Source organism: Molothrus ater, chromosome 21, assembly GCF_012460135.2.
Source record: "Molothrus ater isolate BHLD 08-10-18 breed brown headed cowbird chromosome 21, BPBGC_Mater_1.1, whole genome shotgun sequence".
Classification (NCBI taxonomy): Eukaryota; Metazoa; Chordata; class Aves; order Passeriformes; family Icteridae; genus Molothrus; species Molothrus ater.
Window position 1 is genome coordinate 6,028,970 of NC_050498.2, and position 20,866 is coordinate 6,049,835.

Genomic DNA, 20,866 nt, shown 5'->3' on the forward strand with positions numbered 1-20,866 from the left:
CTTTTCACATCCTCACAGGTGAAGATTCTTAATAAAATTCCCACAATGGGAAGAACACTCAGGAGAGTTGTCAGCATTTACCAGGTGTGTTCTCTTGGGTCAAACACTTAAGAGAATCCTTAAAAAACCAGGATCCACCAGCTGGAGCTCAGAGGAGTTCTTAGAACAGGTCAGGCTTAGCTCTGGCAGAGTTTAGGGGTGGTTAATCCACACGGGAGGCAGAGGAAGGGGCTGAAGTCTCCCAGAATTTCCTTTAAAGGTTGATGAATTCACTCCCATCCCACTACAGCTGCTGGGGGTGGGTTGGAAATGAATAAAACATTCCACAAACACTGGGACCACTTCCCAAAATCAATAGCTTGGAGTTTGATTGGAATATTTTGATGAAGAATGGGAACCACTCTGTCCCTCACCTGAAAATATTTCTTGGCCAGGGATGAGCATTGGATCTCAGATTTCCCTGCACCTCCTGTCCAGACAGGTTGAGTAACTGATGTTGAGTAACAGATGACACCACAGGTTCTCTGGAACCATAATTTTAATGCAGTCAGAGATATTTAGGAATGTTTTCCACCTGTTCACTGCTTATCTGCAGCTGGGATTCTGTGCAGTGAAAGGTACTTGCCAAACTGCAGCCTGAATTACATATTATTATTATTATTATTATTATTATTATTATTATTATTATTATTATTATTATTATTATTATTATTATTGATTAGGCAAAGTTCTTGTTTGTGACCTTGTTCTTTTTTGGTCACCCAAAATAAGAAGAGGCATTACTGATGAAACAACAGATGTGCAATATTGACCAAGAGATAATCTCTTCAGGTATTTTTAACTTTTGATTTTCTATGTTTAGTCTTCCCTTGGAAGTAAATAATTTATTTCTTCCACCATAGGAAAGTTTTATTGAAAATCTCCCCCATTTTCATTCCAACCTATTTGAGCAGCATGGTGCCATTTGCCACACGAGCCAGAGTGGAAGGTCCCCAACCCCCAGAATCATTAAAAAACTCCAGCCCACAGGTTTGCAAACAAATAAATGTTTAATGGCATCGTATAATGAATTTACAGGTGTTAAATAGATTATTTTACAGGAGGATTTATCGCTCTTCCAGCTCCTTTAGCAGTTCATCAAAGTGGGTGATGTACCACTTGGCTTTCTCCTTCACTTGCTTTCTGACCACATTGCCTCCAAACCCAATGAAGCAATCCTGGAAAAACACAAGGAATGGGCACATGGGTTATTGCATGAGGGGCAGTTCTCAGTAATTAAATTTGCTTTTGAGATTGGATTTTAAAACCCCTGCCCTGTTTTCCTTTGCATGTTCATTTTTCAGATTTATTAATGATTCATTCTGCAGCATTTTGGTTACTGGGGTGTTTTCTCGGTGCCTTGTAGCTTCCAGATTGTTCAGATTTTCCTGAGATTTTACTGAGAATCTGATGTAAATGTGATGCAATTCCATTCAAGAGCAGGTAAACATTGGCTCATGCATAAGCATCCCACAATTACCCCTCTCCTGTTTGTCTTACCTCTGTTTGCCTCATCTCAGAGATACCAAAAGCAAACTTTAACCCTGTCCTCAATCATTAACCAGAGCAATCATCATTTCTACATGTCACAAAACCCCCTGCAGTGAAAGTGCAGGGTTTAAAATTTCCACTGCAGTTTTTTTTTCTTTTTTTCTTTTTTTTTTCTTTTTTTTTTGCCTTGAGGTGGGAAGCATTAAACAAATCCTGAGCAGTTTTGGGGTATTGGGAGACTTTTGTGTGGGGAAAGGAACTGAAGGGGAGATGGAATTAAAATCTCTCCCTGAGATATGAGCATTTATAAAAGTTATCTTCCTGTTGATTTTTTGATTAAAGAATCCAAACCTTACTCTTCTCTTTGCCCCAAGGATTTGCTCAAAAGGAATTCAGGGTTTCTGTAATACTCACTCCAGGGGGGCAGGCTTCCATGTCTGTAGCTCCATCTCCAATCATAACCACTTTCTTGAAATGGAACTGTTCTTTCAGATGAGTGATAACCTTTCCTTTCCCCCCTGATTCAGCTGTTGGTTGTGTTTCATCAAATCCTGCATATTCTCCTAGAAAACAAAGGAAGGACAAGTTGGAAATACAGATGTTTTCTGGTAAATGAAGGAAAATCTCTGTCTGTGGTCTCGATTTCAGTGCATGCAGCCCTGTAAAACTCACAGCACAGCATCCCAAATCAGTCATTCCAAGGTAAGTTTAAGGCTGGGATTTCACCCAAATCTTTCAAAGAAAAATAGAGACATTTTCAGAGAAAACCAGAAACTGTGTGGGGCAATGCCACCAATCCATTCCCAGCCACTCTGGTGTGAACATCCCAAAACAGCAACCAGGATGATGCAGAGACAGAGTAGAAAACCCTGAGTAAGAACAACCTCAGCACCTACAGCTCTGCTGGGACAGAGCTTCCAACCCAGAGCTTCCAACCCAGAGCAGCTCTGCTCCAGAAGGTCCTGAAAGGGAGGGCTGTGAGAGCACCTCAGGTCATGGACTCTTTAACTTGAAGGAGAGGAGAAAATGAAACTCTGCTCTCAGCAGCTGTACAGAGTTTCACCTTTGGCACAGCTTGCAATTAAAAAGTAACTGCAGCTCTATTCCTTACACTGAGCATGCCCTGAGCTGGTTTTTGGTAGGGTTTTGTAGCTTTTCCTCCACGGATTGGTAACAGGACAGTGCCTGCAGCCCAGTATCTGAGAGCTGGAGGCAGGAAAGTGCCGTTAATCAGCAGAGGGAGGAGTCTGGAGGGGCTCTCACCGTTGAAGTAGAACTTGAGCCTGTTGGCGAAGACGTTTGCTGTGGGGATGTTCAGCTGCAGGGCCACGTGTTCCACGATGCTCTGAAAGCCCCCCGAGACCAGGAACACCTGAACCCCTCGTTGGTGGAGTCTGCTCACCAGCTCCCTGGGAACACACACACACACACACAGGTCAGAGATCCTCCCTGAGCCAGGCTCTGTGCTAGTCCAGCTTGGTTTGGGGGCTGCTGCTTCCATCTCTGCTGCCCAAAGCTTTTCCCTCTGTGTTTGTGCTCACACCTGGCTGGCAAGAGCTGACAAAACCATCATTTCATTCCTCAAAAACAAACACTCCTTAAATTTTTTTCTTTCCACTTTCACATTAGTTCCCTTGAACAAGTGAGAGCAGGTCCAGTTCAATGTTGTTTTTTTTTTTTCTCAGCAAGAAAATGAATCTGGAATGCAGCAAAAAGCAGGGGATGAGATAAAATCACTGCTCCAAAATGCTAAGTAGGCTGAAAAGTGAAAAATGCAAATGTTTTCTAGCTCAGAGTTGGTTCACCAGGCACTGGACATTGATGCCATCTTTAGAAGAGGGCACCAGCTACAGAAAAGGAATCCAAAAAAGAACTTTGTGACTCCAGTAATGCCAGCAGGACTCGAAGGCAGTGCAGAGTTCTGGGGATTTGGCTCTGGAGGCAGAAGATCAGGGGAGCAGCACAGGGAGCAGGGAAGGGGTGGCAGGAGCAGCAGAAACACTAAAGACTGAAAAGCAAAGCAGAGCCTTAAAGCAGGACACAGAAATGAGGAAGAAAGGGAAGGAATGAAAAGGAGGAAGAAAGGGAAGGAATGAAAAGGAAAATCACATGATCCTGAACAGGGAAACAATGTTCTCTTTGTAGTTACCTCTAGCTGTCTTCTACAGAAAAAAATACAAGCACAGGATCATCTAAAACTCTTTTTATATGCTAAAAATATTTCAGACTTGAAGCTATGGTCAGATTTTGTAGTAAAGAAATTCTTTTCAATGGATAGAAACAATTTGAATAGGGAAAATATCCCCAGAGCTTTTCAGTTTAAATAGTTCATGGTCATTCCAAACCTCAGGATGAATGAATACACATATTTATGTGTGTTTGCTTTAATTTTAATGTTTTTAGGGACTGCAGAATGTGTAGCTCTAAGCAATGGATCCCCCAAACTGCAGAGAGAGGTAACAGAGTTGCAGAATAGACCAAATTTAAGGAGGTATTAAATCTCCTCCCAGCCCCATCACCCCTGAAAAACCAGTGGTTGAACAGATCCTTTCCATTCCCATTTAATCCTCCAACCAGGATCTGAGCTTGGCAGCCAAGGTGCCAGTTAATATCTAAGAATCTTTTCTTTTTCCATGGATGTTTAAGGAGCCAGGCTCCTGATCCAAGCTCTGTACACACCCAGCATGGAGATGGGGCAGGAAAGGCAACACAAACCAGCTCAGTGGCTGTACAGCATCACTAATGACACAGGATTTGCTTTATTTACTCCATCTGCTTCCTGAATACTTCAAAAAAAAATAAAAATTCAATTCTTCTTACCTTATTCCTGGAGTTAGCTGAGGTGGGTTGTCAGATATTAATTTCTGCACTTGTTCATAGGAGGGTCTGATGAGACCTAACCGTGCTGTGAGAGCTGCCTTGAACGTCACAGTGCCACCCATGGCTCTGCGGGTCCTGAGGGACAACCAAAAATCAAATCAGGGACACTTCACCAGCTGGGGCTGCTCCCAACCACACAGCATTAATGAGGAGTGACAGGGAGCCAGGCAGGAGAGGTTGTGCTGAACCCCAAAGATTGGTGGCTACGGGATCTCCATGGATGGGGGAACCAGTGGAGCACAGGAGAAGGGCTCCACTCCCTCTGTGACCATATTGCTGAGCTGGATCCAACAGAGCTTTGGCTAAAAGCTTCAGCTTGTGCTGCTTCCCAGCCTCAGCCATGGGCTGGGAGTGCTGTCCCCTCTCCTCCACCTCATGGTAAGGTTTTCTCATTCAGAACAGGGTTTGGTAGTGCTTAGCCAAGTTTAATGATGAGGACTGCTCTTGGTCTATCAAAATTACTAATAGAGATTTAATTCAAAATTACCAATAGAGATTTAATTCAGAATTACAATAGAGATTTAATTCAGAATTACCAATAGAGATTTAATTCCAGGATAGTTTTGTTGGGCAGCCTCACAATTCCCAAACCAAGTCATGTCATCCTTATTACCCCATCCTCATCCACTTATTATCCCAACCCCTTTACAAACTGTAACCATATGACAAACAGAACCAAATGACTGTAAATGACAATTCTATGCTCACAGACCAATCCATGCTCACAGCTCAATCATCTCTGGCTCATTCTGCCTGACCTGTATGAACTCCCCAGCCTTATGTACATCTCTGCCATGGCTCACTCTGCCTGCCTGACCTGTGTGAGCTCCCCAGCCATGGCTCACTCTGCCTGACCTGAGCTCCCCAGGCTCACTCACATCTCTGCCACGGCGTCCCCGACCCCGCAGAACTTGGCCAGCTCGTCGATGCCCTCCTCCCTGATGACGGTGCTGTCCACGTCGAAGCACACGGCGTCGGCGCTGCGGAAGATCTCCTTCAGCTCCATCAGGGATGCCATCCTTTTGGGAGCCTTCTTACTGTGAGGGGACAAGATGAAATCTTTCTCTGAGTGGGAGTAGTGCACTGTTTCCTGAGCCATTGGTGCTGCTGCTGCTGCGGCGCGGGCGAGAAGGGCCGAGCGCAGGCGGCTCAGGGCTTTTATCCTGAGGGCAATGGTGGTGGAGGTCTGCCCCAGCTGCTGATTTGCTCCTGCTGTTGCTGCCTACTGATGGTCACCTCGTGCTCCAGGTGGGCCGTGGAGCCCTGGGCTGCTGCTGATTTGTTGCCTGCTGCCTCAGCCCATCCGTGGGTTCAAGGTTGCAATCCTTGGCATTGCCTGAGGCACCAGGCTGCCAAGAGCTCTGTGGGGTTGCAGGGCTCTGGTTCAGCTCAGGGGGGGTCTTGGTTTCTCATCTCTCCCAGGCTGGACACCCAGGTCCTAAGGATTGATTACAAACTATCCTAAACCTATCAATGAGTGGTTGGCCCTAAATCAGGAAGGTTTAGATCCTGTCCTACATCTTCATTAATAAAAGATTGGACCATTAACATTGGGGATTAGCCTTTTACAAACCCATCAAATGCCTGGCCCTCGAGAACTTCACTCAACCCATCAAGACATCACATTTTCTATAACAGTCCCTAAAAATTAATTTTAATCCCTTTCCATAATAGTCCCATTTTCTACCCCTTTTGTTGACAAAAGTTTCTTTCCTACCCTTTTAGATCTGCCCACTTCAACATGTTGAGCACTTCTGCAGATCAGAAGCTTAAGGAGTTAAATATCTTCTTACTCATCCCTACTCACCTTGTGCTTTCACAGGGGAATTAATTCAGTGTGGATTTTACTGAGTACTAATCTATAATTTAGACACAAACAACACCTGCCTATTTATCTCACTTCTCAGATTTTTGTAGAAGTTTTTGTTTCTTCCAATCTCTCAGACATCTCTCAGGACATGTCTTGTATGATTGATCTGGGTTGCAGGTTCTTTTCCTGGGATAAGGGAAAAACACCATCAAACAGCACATTCTAAAGAATTATGGATGTCTTTACAACCTTTCATCTTTTGTTTTCCTCTCACTAATGGTCAAAGCAGGAACAAGAACCTTTGGGTTTATTCCCAGGACATGATGAATATTGGGATACACAAAGAGCTTTATGAAAAAGTCCCATCCTCACTACAAATGTAGAGCACACACCTCTCTTATGTGCTCTTTGCATGGAATAAAAGAGAACGCTCCAATCTGTTGTGGGGAGGTGGAGATCTGTCTGAAGGCAGCACCCAGCCTGAGTGGTGAAACCTGTTGTGAACAGCCAGGAGCTGTGTCTGCCTGACAGGTGTCAATGAGCAAGGGACAGAGACAATGAGTGACACGAGAGGCACAGGCAGCCCTCAGACAGGACATTTTGAGGTTTATTCTGCTGCCTTTGAGGGGTTGGTGGCACTAGAGGAGGTTTCCCAGAAAAGGGCTTTTCCAGAGCCCCTCTGAACTGCAGTTTGGCACAACCCTGCCCTTGGTGCATGGACACACCATAAACCCCAGTCCAGCTTTAGGATCATGGCTAAAGGATTATTTGCTGCAGGCCATGTGGGGTTTTATCTTTTTCTACAAAGACTGCACCGGACATGTAAGAAAAATTAGCTATCATGAGTAACTGATAGTTATATAATAGTTATATAATAGTCATAATTAGTTAAATGAGTCATCAGCCATCAGCACAGCATGTAAAAGAAAGGTGGACATCAGAACTTCATGGACATCAGAACTTCATGGACATCAGAGCCTCCCTCTGCCAGCACCCAGCTCTGAGGTGAGGCCTGGTGGCCAGAGGCCAGCTCTGAGCTCAGGCTTGGCACTGGCTGGGCAGGTGCCACGTGAATTGCACGTTTGTTTCAGCCTTGACTTGCCCTGGGCTGCAGAGCCGTGCTTGTGTTTGCAGTGAAAGCTCCCAGATTTCCAGGCAGCAGGGCCGTGTTCCAGGGCAGCTGTGACATTGGCGTCACCAGTGTGTGTCCCAGCAGCCACGCTGCTGATGCAAAGCCACCATTGCCACACCTGGGGCTGCTCTGTAACCCCGTGAGGCAATGGCACCGTGTGGGGAGATGGCACTGTCATATTTCCTGAAAAATCCCTTTGCTGGGATTTCTTCTCCTGGGAAGCTGAGAAGCCTCAGAGAAAAATGTAAATCATAATTATCTGATTTGCTTCTCCTGTGTTTGGCTGCTTTGGAATGTGGTCTGGACATTGTTTACCAACAGGTGCATGTTTGATTGGTTCCATGTGAATTGTTTTTACTTAATGACCAATCACCATCAGCTGTGTCAGACTCTGAGGAGTCAGTCACCAGCTTTCATTATCATTCTTGTTCAGCCTTCTGTCTGTATCCTTTCTGTATTCTTTACTATAGTGTTAGTATATTATTCTTTAACATAATATAATATCATAAAATAATAAATCAGCCTTCTGAGAACATGGAGTCAGATTCATCTCTTCCCTCATCCTGGGGATCTCACAAAGACCACAGGGACACTGCTCTGTGACGTGACTGCTCGGTGACAAGCTGCAATTTGGGTCTGCATGCAAGACTTTAATCTGTCCCAGAAAAATGTTATCTCTCCACAGGTGTGCTGGGAGTGATGAAATGTTCACTTTTCCTTCTCTCTGATGTCCACATTTCCCATGCTCCTTTCCCTGCTGAATGAGCTGACAATGATGGCATGAAAGCTGTGCTGGACTTTGCACTTTGATGGACAAATAAAGAAGAATTATTGTGGAGTCATAGTTGGAATTAACCCTGTCCTCTCTTTATTCCTATTTGAAAATAGTTTCAAACTATGGTTTATGTTGTCTAAAAATGACAAACTGGAAGGGAAGAATTGCAAAAATCATCAGTAGCACATTAGAGCAAAAAGAATTAAAGTTGTGTAAAACCCTTCTATGGACAAATCTCAGTTGCAGTCAGGAAAAAGCAATTTTGTATTCCAGAGTGGTCCAGGCCTGTATAAGTGGCAGAGATTAATTATTCTAAATACAGAGCATCTGATTGCTTAAAAGTGTAAATGTTTTAATGAGATAGGAAGAAAAATGAAATTCCCACAAATAATGGGTTCTGTTTCCATATGAAGAACACTGATAGGGAATCTCTGATCTTCCTACCCTGAATTTCAGGAAGGTAATCAATTCCTAGCCTGAAAAGCATCCAAGCAGCAAACATTTCAAGAGGTCTGGAATAAAATACCATGGGGAAAAGGTGGAAAGAAGAATATGGGGAAAAGAAGAACAATGGGCAAAGTGGCTAAAGAAGACAACAGAGTGAGAGAGAGACAGGTAGGGTGAAACTTGAGATAAAAATGGAGATAAAAGAAAATGACAAGAGAAAAGGGGAATTCCCATGAGATCTCCTTGCCTCCAGACTATGAAGAGTTTCATTAGGCTGTTTAAAAAAAAATAAAGACATTTTCACAAGAAATAATTCTCTTTCATAATAGACAGGGTGGAGTCACAAACAGGGGAATTATGTAAGAGCACATGGGAAAGGAAAACAACTGAAATCCTCTCTGTTTACTGTCCCTTCAAAGAAGGGCACTTGCCTCACAGGGAAAAACTGCCCCATCCTCTGTATCCACAGGAAATTGGAAATGCAAATGGAAGCAGTAAGTGGAGCTCAGAACTGCAGGTGTTCTGGGGCTGCAAGGTTCTAATGAGATCTCAAACCCCTCATTGTGACTAAACCTCCCTTGTTGTCATATTTCAGCTTTCAGAAGTGCTGCCACGCTGCTACTTTGCATGATGTTCACATTTATTGCTGTTAAAAATGAAGATTAAGTGAATCTTAATGAACTATTACCCAGCACTCAAGAATATCCTTGTTTGCAAACAATTTCTGATTCACTTCCCCATTTAACATTGTACTGAACAGCAGCAGAAGTTCAACCACATTAAACTGTTTCTTTTGCCTTGAAGGGAAACTGCTGCTCAGAGCAAAGGATTTGGAGAAAATAGTTCTTGAAAGTTTTTTTCAGGACCTTTTCCTCCTACAGCTTCTAAGAACATTCCCAGGAGTGTTTCCATGGTATGAGTTGAAACAAACCACTTAATCCTCATTGTTTCCAGTCCTGTGTCTGTAAAATGGGAATAATACAGTGGCACAGCTTTTCTGTGCTGAGCTTTCATCCTCAGAATTAGCAACGTCTTGAAAGCTTTAGAGGAAAGCTGATACATTTAAGCAGATTAGTTATATTTAAGGAAATTGTGTTTGTGTTTTATATAAGTTTTAGAAGTTCAACCCATCCACACGTAACTTTCTGTGGTTTGCAGGGTGAGAATAGGAAGATTCGGTCCTTAACCTCCTGGGTTTTCTTCTTTTTTTCCAGGTTTTTATTAAACCTCCTGGGTTTTCTATTTCATGTTAGGTTTTGCTTTAACCTCCCGCTCAGTTTGCAAAGGCAGCGGCACAAAGCTGCCTGCGAGTCAAGAGACGAGCTGCTCGCAGCTCCGCACGATTATCTGCACAGCAGTGCCTCACAGCGAACTCACTCAAACACCTCGCCAAAAGCAGGTGAAAAAGGCCAGAAGGAACCTGTTGGATGTTGACATCCACCTCCCAACTCTCCAATCCCCTCTCGCCCGTGCTGCCAAAACGCTGCTGCTCCCCCCGCGCCCGATTGCATCATTCATTCACGCTGCTGTTATAAACCAGCCGGGCAGCACAAGGCACAAGATCCTCCTCATTTTCCCTGCTGGAAAAACCCCCCTTGTGTTACGGAGCTGCGAGCCAAACTCCAACCCCTTCCGAGCTGCGAGAAAAGCACGATGCCGGTGACTTACAGAACACAGAAGGGAAGCGGCCGTGGCTGCTGCTGCCGCCGGGAGGCTCCGGGCTGCGCCTGGCAGGGAGGGATCAGCTGAGCCCTCAGCGGCACAAGCCCCGCGCACGGGCTGCGCTGGACGAGAGCCGCATTTTGCCGCTCGGCCCCTGATAAAGCGCTGAGTCAGGCGGCCCGGGGGGTTTGTTTGAGGTGCTCGCACACATGGGAGCAGAGCAGGGCAGCTGTTCGCTGCCAGCGAGGGCGGCAGAGGTGTGACCGCCCCGGGGCAGGGGAGGAGCCGGGCCGGGCCAGGCCGGGCAGGCAGCTCCGGGCAGCGGCAATCGGGAGCTTCTCCTGGCTGAAATCAGCGAGGAGATGTCCTGTTTTCGGGAGAGAAGGGAGGATTTGTGAGCTGGGATCACAGAATCACCAGGTTGGAAGAGACCTTTAAGATCATCGAGTCCAACCCAGCCCCAAAACCCCAACTAAACCCTGGCACCCAGTGCCACATCCAGGCTTTGTTAAACCCTGGCACCCAGTGCCACATCCAGGCTTTGTTAAACCCTGGCACCCAGTGCCACATCCAGGCTTTGTTAAACACGCCCAGGGATGGGGACTCCACCACCTCCCTGGGCAGCCATTCCAGGACTTTATCACTCTTTCTGTGAAAAAATTTCTCCTAACATCCAACCTATATTTCTCTTGGCACAGCTTAACGCTGTGTCCTCTGGTTCTGTCAGTGCTGCCTGGAAAAAGAGACCAACCCCACCTGAGCACAGCCACCTTTCAGGAATTTAAGTTGCAATATCTCCTCTTGGCTTAAGCTGTTAGTGCATCCCTGAGTGAAGCTACACACACAAATCCCATCCAAAGCTGGCAAAAGCTCAGCAGCAAAGGGGAAAGGCGTGGGAAGGGCTCTGTGTTGTGTCCCCAAAAGCTGTGGAAAAATTGCCAAAGTTGCCCGTGCTTGTCCTTTTGGCATCCCACGGAAGAGCTGCCCTCGCTCGCTGCCATGGCTTGGAAAATGGGACAGTGCCAGGCCAGGAGTTGTTTGGTTCAAGGTCAAGAAAAGCTGATTTAGCTGATTTAGCTGCTTTTGTCCACTTGTGCCAGGAGTCCTGTGACTGCTGCCCGTCTGTTCTGCACTGCTGGATGCTCCAGTCGTGCTCTGTGCATGACCTCTTCTGCCATCCTGGCAGTGTCACCCCTCAAAATTCCATTTATTAATTAAATCCCATCACCTTTTGTGCCCCTCCTCCCCTTATGTTTTTTCAGAATTTCTCAGTACATGACAGGATCATCTCTCAGGAGCTTCTTGAGTCAGGAAAAGATGGCACCAAGCCCCTGTGCTGCCAAACTGGTGCCAGGGATCAGCAGCCCGGTGCTGTTTGTCAGTTTTATCGTGGCAGGACAGGATGTTGTTTAAAGCAGATTTAGAAATCATTTCTGTGAATAAGGTTAAAGGAAAACCCATCTTGATAAAGATGAAAGAAAATGGCTTTTACTGAGAATCTCAGAGGGGTTTTTGCCAAGATAAGCAGTGCCTGGCTTGACTAAGAGAATTGCTGCTGAATATTTCATGAAGGATATTGCCTTTATTTGGCTTAGTTTAATGGACGTGTTGGCTTTAATTTAGTTAAATATTTTGATTTTAACCTGGTGTAATCCATTGAATTCATAGGGCAATTTAAGTCTGGTAAGCATTTGCCCTTTATTTTCATTACACATAAAAAACAAATAGAACAATCCTACAGCTAAGACTAAAAAAAAAAAAAAAAAAAAAAAGCTTGTCTTGATGGCTGAAAAATGCTGCAAAATGGGATTTTAATGTGAAGATGCTCGTGAGAAATGTTACTATAATACAAAATAACTATCCTGAGGAATGTGAGCCAGCAAGGAAACACAGAGAGCTCTGCCTGGGAGCTGTAGGAGGATGCTCAGGAGTAAAAATACAAACTTGATCCAAACACAGCACCCAATTCTTGTACTACAGAACCTCTCCATTTGTAAAAAAAAAAAAAAAAAAAAAGCAAGCAGAAACCACCTGCATGGAGGATTAGAATGTCTTTGAAAACAGCTTTTCCCTTTTCCCCCTTCTTCTCCTAAAAAAAAAATCTCAAAATTTAATTTTCTCTTTATTTTCCAGCATGGGCAGTTCCTGCCTTTCCATAGGCATCAGCAAGGAAAACATGAAATTTAACGAGCCTGGGATGGGTTTGACAAGGCTGCCCTCTGCTGAGAACAGCCCTGAGAGGAACAGGCAAAAAAAAAAAAAAAAAAACAAACAAAAAAAACCAGAGAAGCAAAGGCAACAAAATATTTGATCTGGGAGTGCCAGAATCCAGGGCAGAGCTGGGGATCCGGGTGTTTTGACTGGACATTGCATCTCAGATATTTGCACAGCAGCCTTGGGCCAGGTTTGGTGGTTTGTTTTGTTATGGTTTCAGCATCCCAGTGAAGTGCAGACAACATTTTTACAGAGTTCCAGAGCCAATATTGAAATGGCAACTGTGATTCCCTGCATTTTGCAATGTTTAATGTTTATTTCTAATGATTGCAACCACAGAGGAGAAAGCCCAGCCATTCCACTGGAGTCAGCGTCAAAATATTTCACAAGACACTGCTCAGCAATAGGTCTCCAAGCTTGTAGGATGTCCAAACATCACCTAAAACATTAAAAACCAGAATCCCAATGATATCAGCAGCTGTCCCCTCCAGGGAGACAGACAGACCACATGTGGGAGTCCTCCTCTTGTGCACAGCGTGGCATTTTGCCCAGAAACCTGAGATCCTCACCCAAAGCAGGTGCCACAGCCTGCAGCCAATCCAGCCCGGCTGCCCTGACACTTGACACTGACATTTCCCATCAAGCTCCCCCAGAAGTCCTGTGCAGCCAAACTGGACCCAGCAGCAGGCTCAGACTCTACTCCTGGAGGTGGTGTGGAAATACATCCAGGTCTCTGCATTGCTGGAGCAATCCAGGGCTGCATCCAGAGCTCCCTGCTGCAAAAAGTGGGATGGAGAGGGAAGGATTTTATAGAATCCATAGGCTTGGTTGGAAGGGAACTTAAGGAGCATCTTGTTTCACCCCCTGCCATGGGCAGGAACACTTTCCACTATCCCAGGCTGCTCCAAGCCCTGTCCAACCTGGCCTTGGGCACTTCCAGCTTCTCTGGGCATCTTCACACCCGGTAGGAGAGGGCTGGGGAAGGGTCTCTGCCTTGCCTGCACCAAATTCTGACAAAATCCTGGCCTCAGGGCCACTTGTGCCTGTGGTCAGCAGCCTCTGCAGCAGCTGGGCTGCAGAGGGAACTGCCTGGGGATTGCTGTGGGGCCTCATTCAACACCTGGAATAAGAAGAGGTTGTGTCACACCTGGTGTTGCCCTGTGCTCCGGTGGGTGTTGGAGGGGACAAGCCCAGACGGAGCAATTTGGGATTCAAACCTGGTGCAATCAGTGCCCGCAGGGTGTGAGGGACTATGGCAGGAGCTCCTTCTCCAGCTCCTCTCCGGGAAACTCACTTGTCCTTCCATTTCAGAGTCCAAAGACACAAATATTTTAATGTCACCAGAAGTAAGCCCGGACAGGCCACGCAGGGAAACGTTTCAGCACCCACCAAGGCTGTCTTGACATTAATATTTCTGGTTTTATTCTACACAGAAACCTCTGCATGGACCATCCCCATCCTTAGAATCCCTGGGAGGGATTCAGTCCAGGAAAGCCCCGGGCAGAGGGTGTGCACTGGGAGGTATGGAGGCCCCGGCTCCCCACACATCAGCTTGTGTGCTATGAAAAAATGAGTTTTTATTAACCTCAATCCCGAATTTAACCAAGAACCATTGATTATTAATCCAGTCCACTTAACTATTAATTTTATCGGTCTAATGTGAAATCACCGGGTTTAATTATTTATTCTGACGGTTCTGCGGAGTTGCTGGGAGTGTCCGGGACAGTAGAGGGCGGATTAAACACCGACCATCCCCGCCCGCTCACAAACCACCCTCACCCACCCCACTCTCCCCTCACGGCCCACTCTGAGGGTAGCGCCGCGCCCACTCCTCAGCGACGGGGAGAGGGAGGGACCAGCTGGAGCGACAGGCACCGTAGCCAATGGGAACGCGGCTAGCGCGCCAAGGAACCAATGAGAACCGGGACGCCTCGGCGGCGGGAGCAGGCGGGATGAGCGACAGGCATATTAACCAATAGACATGCGGCATCGCGCCGGATGGCCAATGGGCGAGCCCGGAGTGTTCTAGAAGGGGCGGGCAGGAGGCGGGACTGCGGTGCCCCGCCCCGCCCGGCGCGGCCCAGAGCGGAGTGCAGTCATGGCGGTGAAGGCGCTCAACCCCAAGGCCGAGGTGGCCCGTGCCCAGGCCGCGCTGGCCGTCAACATCAGCGCGGCCCGCGGGCTGCAGGACGTGCTGAGGACCAACCTGGGCCCCAAGGGCACCATGAAGATGTGAGAGAGCCCCCGCGCCTCTCGCCGCGGGTGGGGTTGGGCGGGAGCACGGCCTGAGGGGAAGCGGCGGGGTCCGGGAGGGGCGGAGGGGAACAAAGGCGGAGGCGGGAGGGGTGCATGGCTGAGGGATGGGGAGGGAGCGGCTGGGCCCGCGGCCCCGCACGTGTTTTGGGGCCGGGGCCGGGCCGGGTGGATGAATGGATGGGGAAGGAGCGGGGCGGGCCCGCGGCCTCACACGTGTGCTGGGGCCGGGGCGCTGCTCACCCGGCCCGTGCCGCCCGCAGGCTCGTGTCGGGCTCCGGAGACATCAAGCTGACCAAAGATGGCAACGTGCTGCTGCAGGAAATGGTGAGCTGGGGCTGGTCCGAGCAGGGGGTTTAGGGAGGGACGAGCGCCTTTGGGTGAGGGGGAATCGCGTCCCCCCTGCCCCAGCCACCCTTATCCATTGAAGCAAAATGGGCCTTGGGAGGAGGCTGAAGAAATAAATGTAGGTTAAGGCAATACTGTAAAGAAAATAATGTTAAAAATATAAACGGCACCATGAGAATGAGTAAAATAAGCAGCCAAAGGAGCAGCAAACCAGTTAAGGTAAACCATTAGAACATCACCTTCGGTTCTTTCTTAGCTGATCTCAGATTTTTATTTGCTGTACCACTGCAGTGAAACTTAACTGCTCAGCTTCTTATTTTTGTCTAGCAAATCCAACACCCCACAGCCTCCTTGATAGCAAAAGTAGCAACAGCACAAGATGACATCACTGGAGATGGCACCACCTCGAATGTCCTCATCATTGGAGAGCTCCTAAAGCAGGCAGATCTTTATATTTCTGAGGTGTGTATGCAGCGTTTCATTTGTAGGTGGGCAAGTTAAAACCTTCACTGAGACCTCTCAGTGGTTTTTATTTTTGTTAAATGTTTAACAGGAGTGGAACATAAATACATTGTTCTGCTTAAAATGAGAAGTTATAAAAAGGGGGAAAAGCTGGAGGAGAGGACTTAAACCGTGTTCAAAATCAAACCCACTTATTGTGGATACTGTAGCTTTTAAGGTTTTGTGTGATACCTGCTGTTATTTTGTTTTGTGTGAGTCAAAGCACTTCTGGGGTGTTTGGAAGGAGCTCCTCCCTGAGGGCTGGTAAACGTGGATATTGCACAGCGAACACCCAAGTGTGCTCTGTAGTTCCCTTGGTTTCAGTCTGTGCTAAATTAATCTGTGCTTTTCCTCTGCATTGGAAGGATTTGCATTCCTTTTATATGTATTCAGAAGGACAGAACACATGGCCTGGGTAACATATTCCCTGTGCTTTACCATTCCTTGGAATGTTGAAACTGCAGGTTCTGTTTGTGAAAAAAGAACCATTTTCCCTTCCATTGTCCAATGATTTCTCTTCCCTTGCCTTAGGGTTTGCACCCTAGAATAGTAGCAGAAGGATTTGAGATTGCCAAGGAAAAAGCACTTGAGGTTTTGGATCAGGTCAAAGTGTCCAAGGAGATGGACAGGGAGACCCTCATCGATGTTGCCAGGACATCCCTCAGGACTAAAGTGCACGCTGAGCTTGCTGACATCCTGACAGAGGTGAGTGTCCCTGTCACCTCTGCCTCTGTGGGTGGAGAGATCCAGCTGTGAAAGTGCTGGAACTGTCATTTGAGGTGTGAAAGATGTGAACTTGCACTTTGGAAGACTGATGGTCATTTTGGGATGTTTCCCTCCCCTGTGCTGCAGGCTGTGGTAGATTCTGTCCTGACAGTCAGAAAACCAGGGGAGCCCATTGACCTGTACATGGTGGAAATCATGGAGATGAAGCACAAATCAGAGACTGACACAACGTAAGTCAGGAGGATCCTTGGGATTCAGTTTAATGGAACCCTGAGCTTTGAGGAGTCGGGGGGGGGGTTGGTTTCTCTTTAGGGTGTCCTAGAGCTACCACAGGAGGAGCTGAAATACAAATTTCAGCCACAAATATCTTGGCAGAAGTTTCTCACTCACTGAATTGATTTCTTGATAAAATTATCAAACAGCAAAAAGCAACACTGGCTTAACAATGTTGGATAAGTACTTTTTTTTCTTAGTGTCTGTGGCTTGATGTTGCTTTAGGTTGGCATCTGTTAAATACAAAGCAGCATTTGATAAATGGAAACTGGGCTGTGGATTGGATATTCAATAGGATTTCCCTTTCCCTCAGTGCATGGATGAATTCTGCCCTAGCTTTCCTCAGTAGCTGGTGCAGTCAGACACCATGCCAGAGCAAATTCCTTTTTTCCACTGTGCCTGGTGTGCTTTTTGATGGGAATGAGCATGCCCTTGGAAGGGGAACACATCTGCCACCAGTGCCCAGGCAGTTTGGGTTGGAGCAGTTCCACTCTCTGCACTCCATGGATTCCTGTACTTGTGTCCATGGACACCCAGAGGAGTTTTTAACCTTGCAGGCTGATCAGGGGGCTGGTGCTGGATCATGGAGCTCGCCACCCTGACATGAAGAAAAGAGTGGAAGATGCTTTTATTCTTACCTGCAATGTCTCTCTGGAGTATGAGAAAACGTGAGTACCCAGCACATGCTCCTGTCATGAGGACTTTTACTTAAAATGTGCTTAAATACCAACCAAGGCTGTGAAGGGGAAAGGTGATGCCCCTTCTGCAGCCCTTTTGGGAAAGATGATGGGTGAACAAATCTGTGAGAGGCAGAGCTTCACAGTGGGTTTTATTTTGTTGTGTGATCACAGCAAGGTTGAAAGTCCTTCCTTTCTTGGCACAATTTGGTATTGTAGAGCAAACACATCAATGCACTTCAAAAAATAAGGCAGACACTTGAAACTGAGAGAACTCTGAAGTGGAAAAGCTTTGAACCAGAGAGCAGGAACAGCAGTGTGGGTTGGAGGGACTGGTTTGTTCTGGGTTGATTTCTTCAGAATGTTACTGAAAAGCTCATTCCTTATGCTCAAGTTTATTTCTACAGCAGAGAGGAAGTTTTCTCACTGCTTTTTTGTGGGTTTTTTCCCCCTCAGGGAGGTGAGCTCTGGATTCTTCTACAAAAGTGCTGAGGAGAGGGAGAAGTTGGTGAAAGCAGAGAGAAAGTTCATTGAAGACAGAGTTAACAAAATCATAGAGTTGAAAAGAAAAGTCTGTGGCGACTCAGACAAAGGATTTGTTGTGATCAACCAGAAGGTGAGATGAAGAGAATAACTAAAAATTATTTGTAATGCCAGAATTAGCTAAATTTAGGCTGATAGTTCTGAATATAATGTACAGTTCCTACTTGAGATCTTCTTTGAGCCTTGAGGAAGAACTTCTAAGTGTCAGAGAGAGAGGAGGTGTTTTTAGTTTTGTCCTTATGTTGATGGTCACTTTGTGTTTGCAGGGAATTGACCCATTTTCCTTGGATGCCCTTGCCAAAGAAGGAATTGTTGCTTTGAGGAGAGCTAAAAGGAGGAACATGGAAAGGTCAGTTTTGGGGAGAGGAGAGGATACAATAATCTGCTCCTCCAAACTGAGACAGTCAGTCAAGCCTGGCTTAAATCCATCTTTAAAGGCTTGAGTTCCACTCAATCTGTGGAGTGAAGTTCCACTTCAATCTGTGCAGCTCTTCTGGTGTAACTCAGGGCAGTTTGGACAAAGTGCAGAAAGGGCAGTTTGAGCTCTCTGGATGCTTTAAATGCAGACACCTACAGAGGAGCCTTAATTCTAGAAGTCATTTTTTTAAAGAGCTCTTCCATGAACAGAACCAAACTGTTGCAAGCCTAGGCTTGGAAAACTGCACTTGTTGTGACTTTGGGTTTTATTGAACATAAAGCTGAGCTGTGCCTGTTCTCTGTCAGACTGACCCTGGCCTGTGGTGGCACTGCCATGAATTCTGTGGAGGATCTCACTCCTGACTGCCTGGGACATGCAGGGCTGGTCTATGAGTACACCCTGGTGAGTGACCAAGTGTTTGAAGGGTAAAGCTGGAGTATTGAAATAAAACACTTAAAATCCACTTGGGTGTGAACATCTGCCTGGATGTTTGCTCCTGTCATAGGCTGAGAAAACAGAAATCAAGTTCTGCTGTTTCTCATCACTTCTTGGAGTGCTGTCAGTGCAGAACCCAGCCTGAAAGCATCCAGTTTATTAATTTGTGTCGACAAATTGCTGAAACAAGTGGCTGAGAGGCAAACCTGATTGTGTTTTCCCCAGGGGGAGGAGAAGTACACCTTCATTGAGAAGTGTGAGAACCCCCGCTCGGTGACCCTGCTCATCAGGGGCCCCAACAAGCACACGCTGACCCAGATCAAGGATGCAGTGAGGGATGGGCTGCGGGCTGTCAAAAACGCCATTGAGGATGGTGAGTGCCCTCCCTGGTAATCATCATTAGGATTCTAGAAGCTCATCCCAAAATTAGGGAGTTAGGTATCAGCTCCCTTGGTTCCTGCTCCAAGCCTGAGTTCAGGGTGAGGTGATTTTATAGTTCTGTGGTTGATGACTCACCTGTTCAGGTGCAGGATATGGAGGGAAGAGATCAAACTGCACTAAAAACGAGCTGCTTAAACTGAAACAGGTGATTTTCCCTTGCAGGATGTGTGGTGCCAGGAGCAGGGGCCCTGGAGGTGGCAGTAGCCAATGCTCTTGTGAAACACAAACCCAACGTGAAAGGAAGAGCCCAGCTTGGAGTTCAGGCTTTTGCTGATGCTCTGCTCATCATTCCTAAGGTAAAAGGAGTTCTGGGTGATAAAGTGGCTTTAAAGCACACACAGACTCAGTGCTTTTTCTGCTGGAGGGCTCTGTAATCAGCAAAGTGAAGGCAATCCCTCTGTTCTGTGCCAGGTGCTTGCTCAGAACTCGGGCTATGATCCCCAGGAGACGCTGGTGAAGGTGCAGGCAGAGCACGTGGAGTCGGGGCAGCTCGCTGGGGTTGATCTCAACACTGGTAAGGACTCACTCAGCCACAGGCTGATGCTCCAGTAAGAACCTGGCTCAGCTCTGAAGCACAAAGTGCTCTGAGTGCAGAAAGTTTATTGATGAAAAGCTGCACAGAAGCCGTGGCAGTCAGGCTGCTGTAGTTCAGTGTGTGCTGATTTGAGGATAAAGCACATGGTAACACTGTTGGATACAGTTAGTGAGTGATATCAGATGTCAGCCAGCAGAAACTCTCTGTGTAAACTGTTCTTAAAGGCTCTTCACTTCTGTTGCAGGGGAACCCATGGTGGCTGCAGCAGCTGGAATCTGGGATAATTACAATGTCAAAAAGCAGCTGCTTCATTCATGGTAAGGCTGGCAGGATTTCACTTGTACCATTACTCTGTGTGTGTGTTCAAGTGATGTAGAACTGGGGATCCCATGTACAGGAAGATGTCTTGAAACACAAAAATGAAGCTCAGTTTGGCAATTGTAACAATATTTATTTGCTGTTTCCCTGTTTCCAGCACGGTGATTGCCAGCAACATTCTCCTGGTGGATGAAATCATGAGAGCTGGGATGTCCTCCCTAAAGGGCTGAGCTGGAGCTGCTCCCTGTGGAATTTCTCCAGGGAATCCATCCCAGGGCCCTGGCCTTGGCTGTGGTGGATGTCCCAGCACCAGGAGTCACTCTGCCATGAGGGGCAGCCCCCTTGGTACCACGGCCACTCAAAATCTCAGCAACTTAATCAAAGATTGGCTCTAAAAAGGAGTTATTTATTTTTGATTTCACTGAACTGTGTGGCTGCAGTTGCTTTCCATTTTTACCCAATAAACTGTTCTGTTCTGTGCTTTGGGTGTCTGTTCTTTAAACCTTCACATTCTGCAGTGGGGGCTGCATTCCTGAGTCCTACTCTTGGCAATTGTGTGAAATTACTACTCAAGACTTTTGTGAAATTACTGCTACTGCTGCTCTGGGAACGGGGTGGGATCAGGCCTGGAATTTGTTCAGTAAATTAAAAAAAAATACTGGATTAAGGCAATCGCTTAATAGTTTTGTACTTGCTTATGAATAAAACTGAGTTCACTGTAGAATGGTCTGAGGGGTGTGAAGGACCTGTTATAAGGTTAATAGTGGTGGTTCTACGTTATTTATGGATCACGAGTGCCAGAGCAGCTCTGGGCAGAGCTTCCAGTGCGTTTGTGGCAGGGGGAGAGCCTCCTGCCCTCTGCGATGATTTTCCCTAAAACAGCGTGCTTTGTGTTAAGAGGAACCTCCTTCCTCTGTCACACACAAAACCTTACAAAACCCCCCCAAC

At 46.6% G+C, this 20,866-nt stretch overlaps 2 protein-coding genes and 2 non-coding genes across 5 annotated transcripts; 3 read left to right on the forward strand and 1 right to left on the reverse strand.

Moving 5' to 3' along the window:
- Positions 1 to 1,030: 1,030 nt before the first annotated feature.
- Positions 1,031 to 10,481, reverse strand: PSPH (phosphoserine phosphatase). 2 transcript variants are annotated; one of them, XM_036395357.2, is made up of 6 exons: positions 10,243 to 10,481; positions 5,289 to 5,447; positions 4,351 to 4,485; positions 2,794 to 2,939; positions 1,945 to 2,093; positions 1,031 to 1,217 (listed from the first exon to the last, which is right to left on the reverse strand). In XM_036395357.2, the coding sequence occupies exons 2-6, from the start codon at positions 5,426 to 5,428 to the stop codon at positions 1,107 to 1,109; spliced, it is 681 nt and encodes a 226-aa protein (XP_036251250.1). In that variant the 5' UTR covers positions 5,429 to 5,447; positions 10,243 to 10,481; the 3' UTR covers positions 1,031 to 1,106. The 2 variants fall into 2 exon arrangements, with proteins under 2 accessions (XP_036251250.1, XP_036251249.1); XM_036395356.2 differs by lacking the exon at positions 10,243 to 10,481 and having other exon boundaries at positions 5,289 to 5,517.
- Positions 10,482 to 14,518: 4,037 nt separating this feature from the next.
- On the forward strand, positions 14,519 to 20,398 carry CCT6A (chaperonin containing TCP1 subunit 6A). Its single transcript, XM_036395250.2, has 14 exons — positions 14,519 to 14,682; positions 14,967 to 15,030; positions 15,379 to 15,513; positions 16,084 to 16,257; positions 16,405 to 16,508; positions 17,109 to 17,219; positions 17,685 to 17,844; positions 18,038 to 18,120; positions 18,495 to 18,591; positions 18,850 to 18,997; positions 19,228 to 19,361; positions 19,477 to 19,579; positions 19,845 to 19,917; positions 20,076 to 20,398. Exons 1-14 carry the CDS (start codon positions 14,549 to 14,551, stop codon positions 20,146 to 20,148), a joined length of 1,593 nt encoding a protein of 530 aa, XP_036251143.1. The 5' UTR covers positions 14,519 to 14,548; the 3' UTR covers positions 20,149 to 20,398.
- Positions 15,830 to 15,960, forward strand: LOC118694388 (small nucleolar RNA SNORA22). The gene has a single exon (XR_004981415.1). It is a non-coding gene; the product is annotated as a small nucleolar RNA SNORA22 (small nucleolar RNA).
- LOC118694387 (small nucleolar RNA SNORA15) lies at positions 16,866 to 17,002 on the forward strand. The gene has a single exon (XR_004981414.1). It is a non-coding gene; the product is annotated as a small nucleolar RNA SNORA15 (small nucleolar RNA).
- Positions 20,399 to 20,866: the final 468 nt, after the last annotated feature.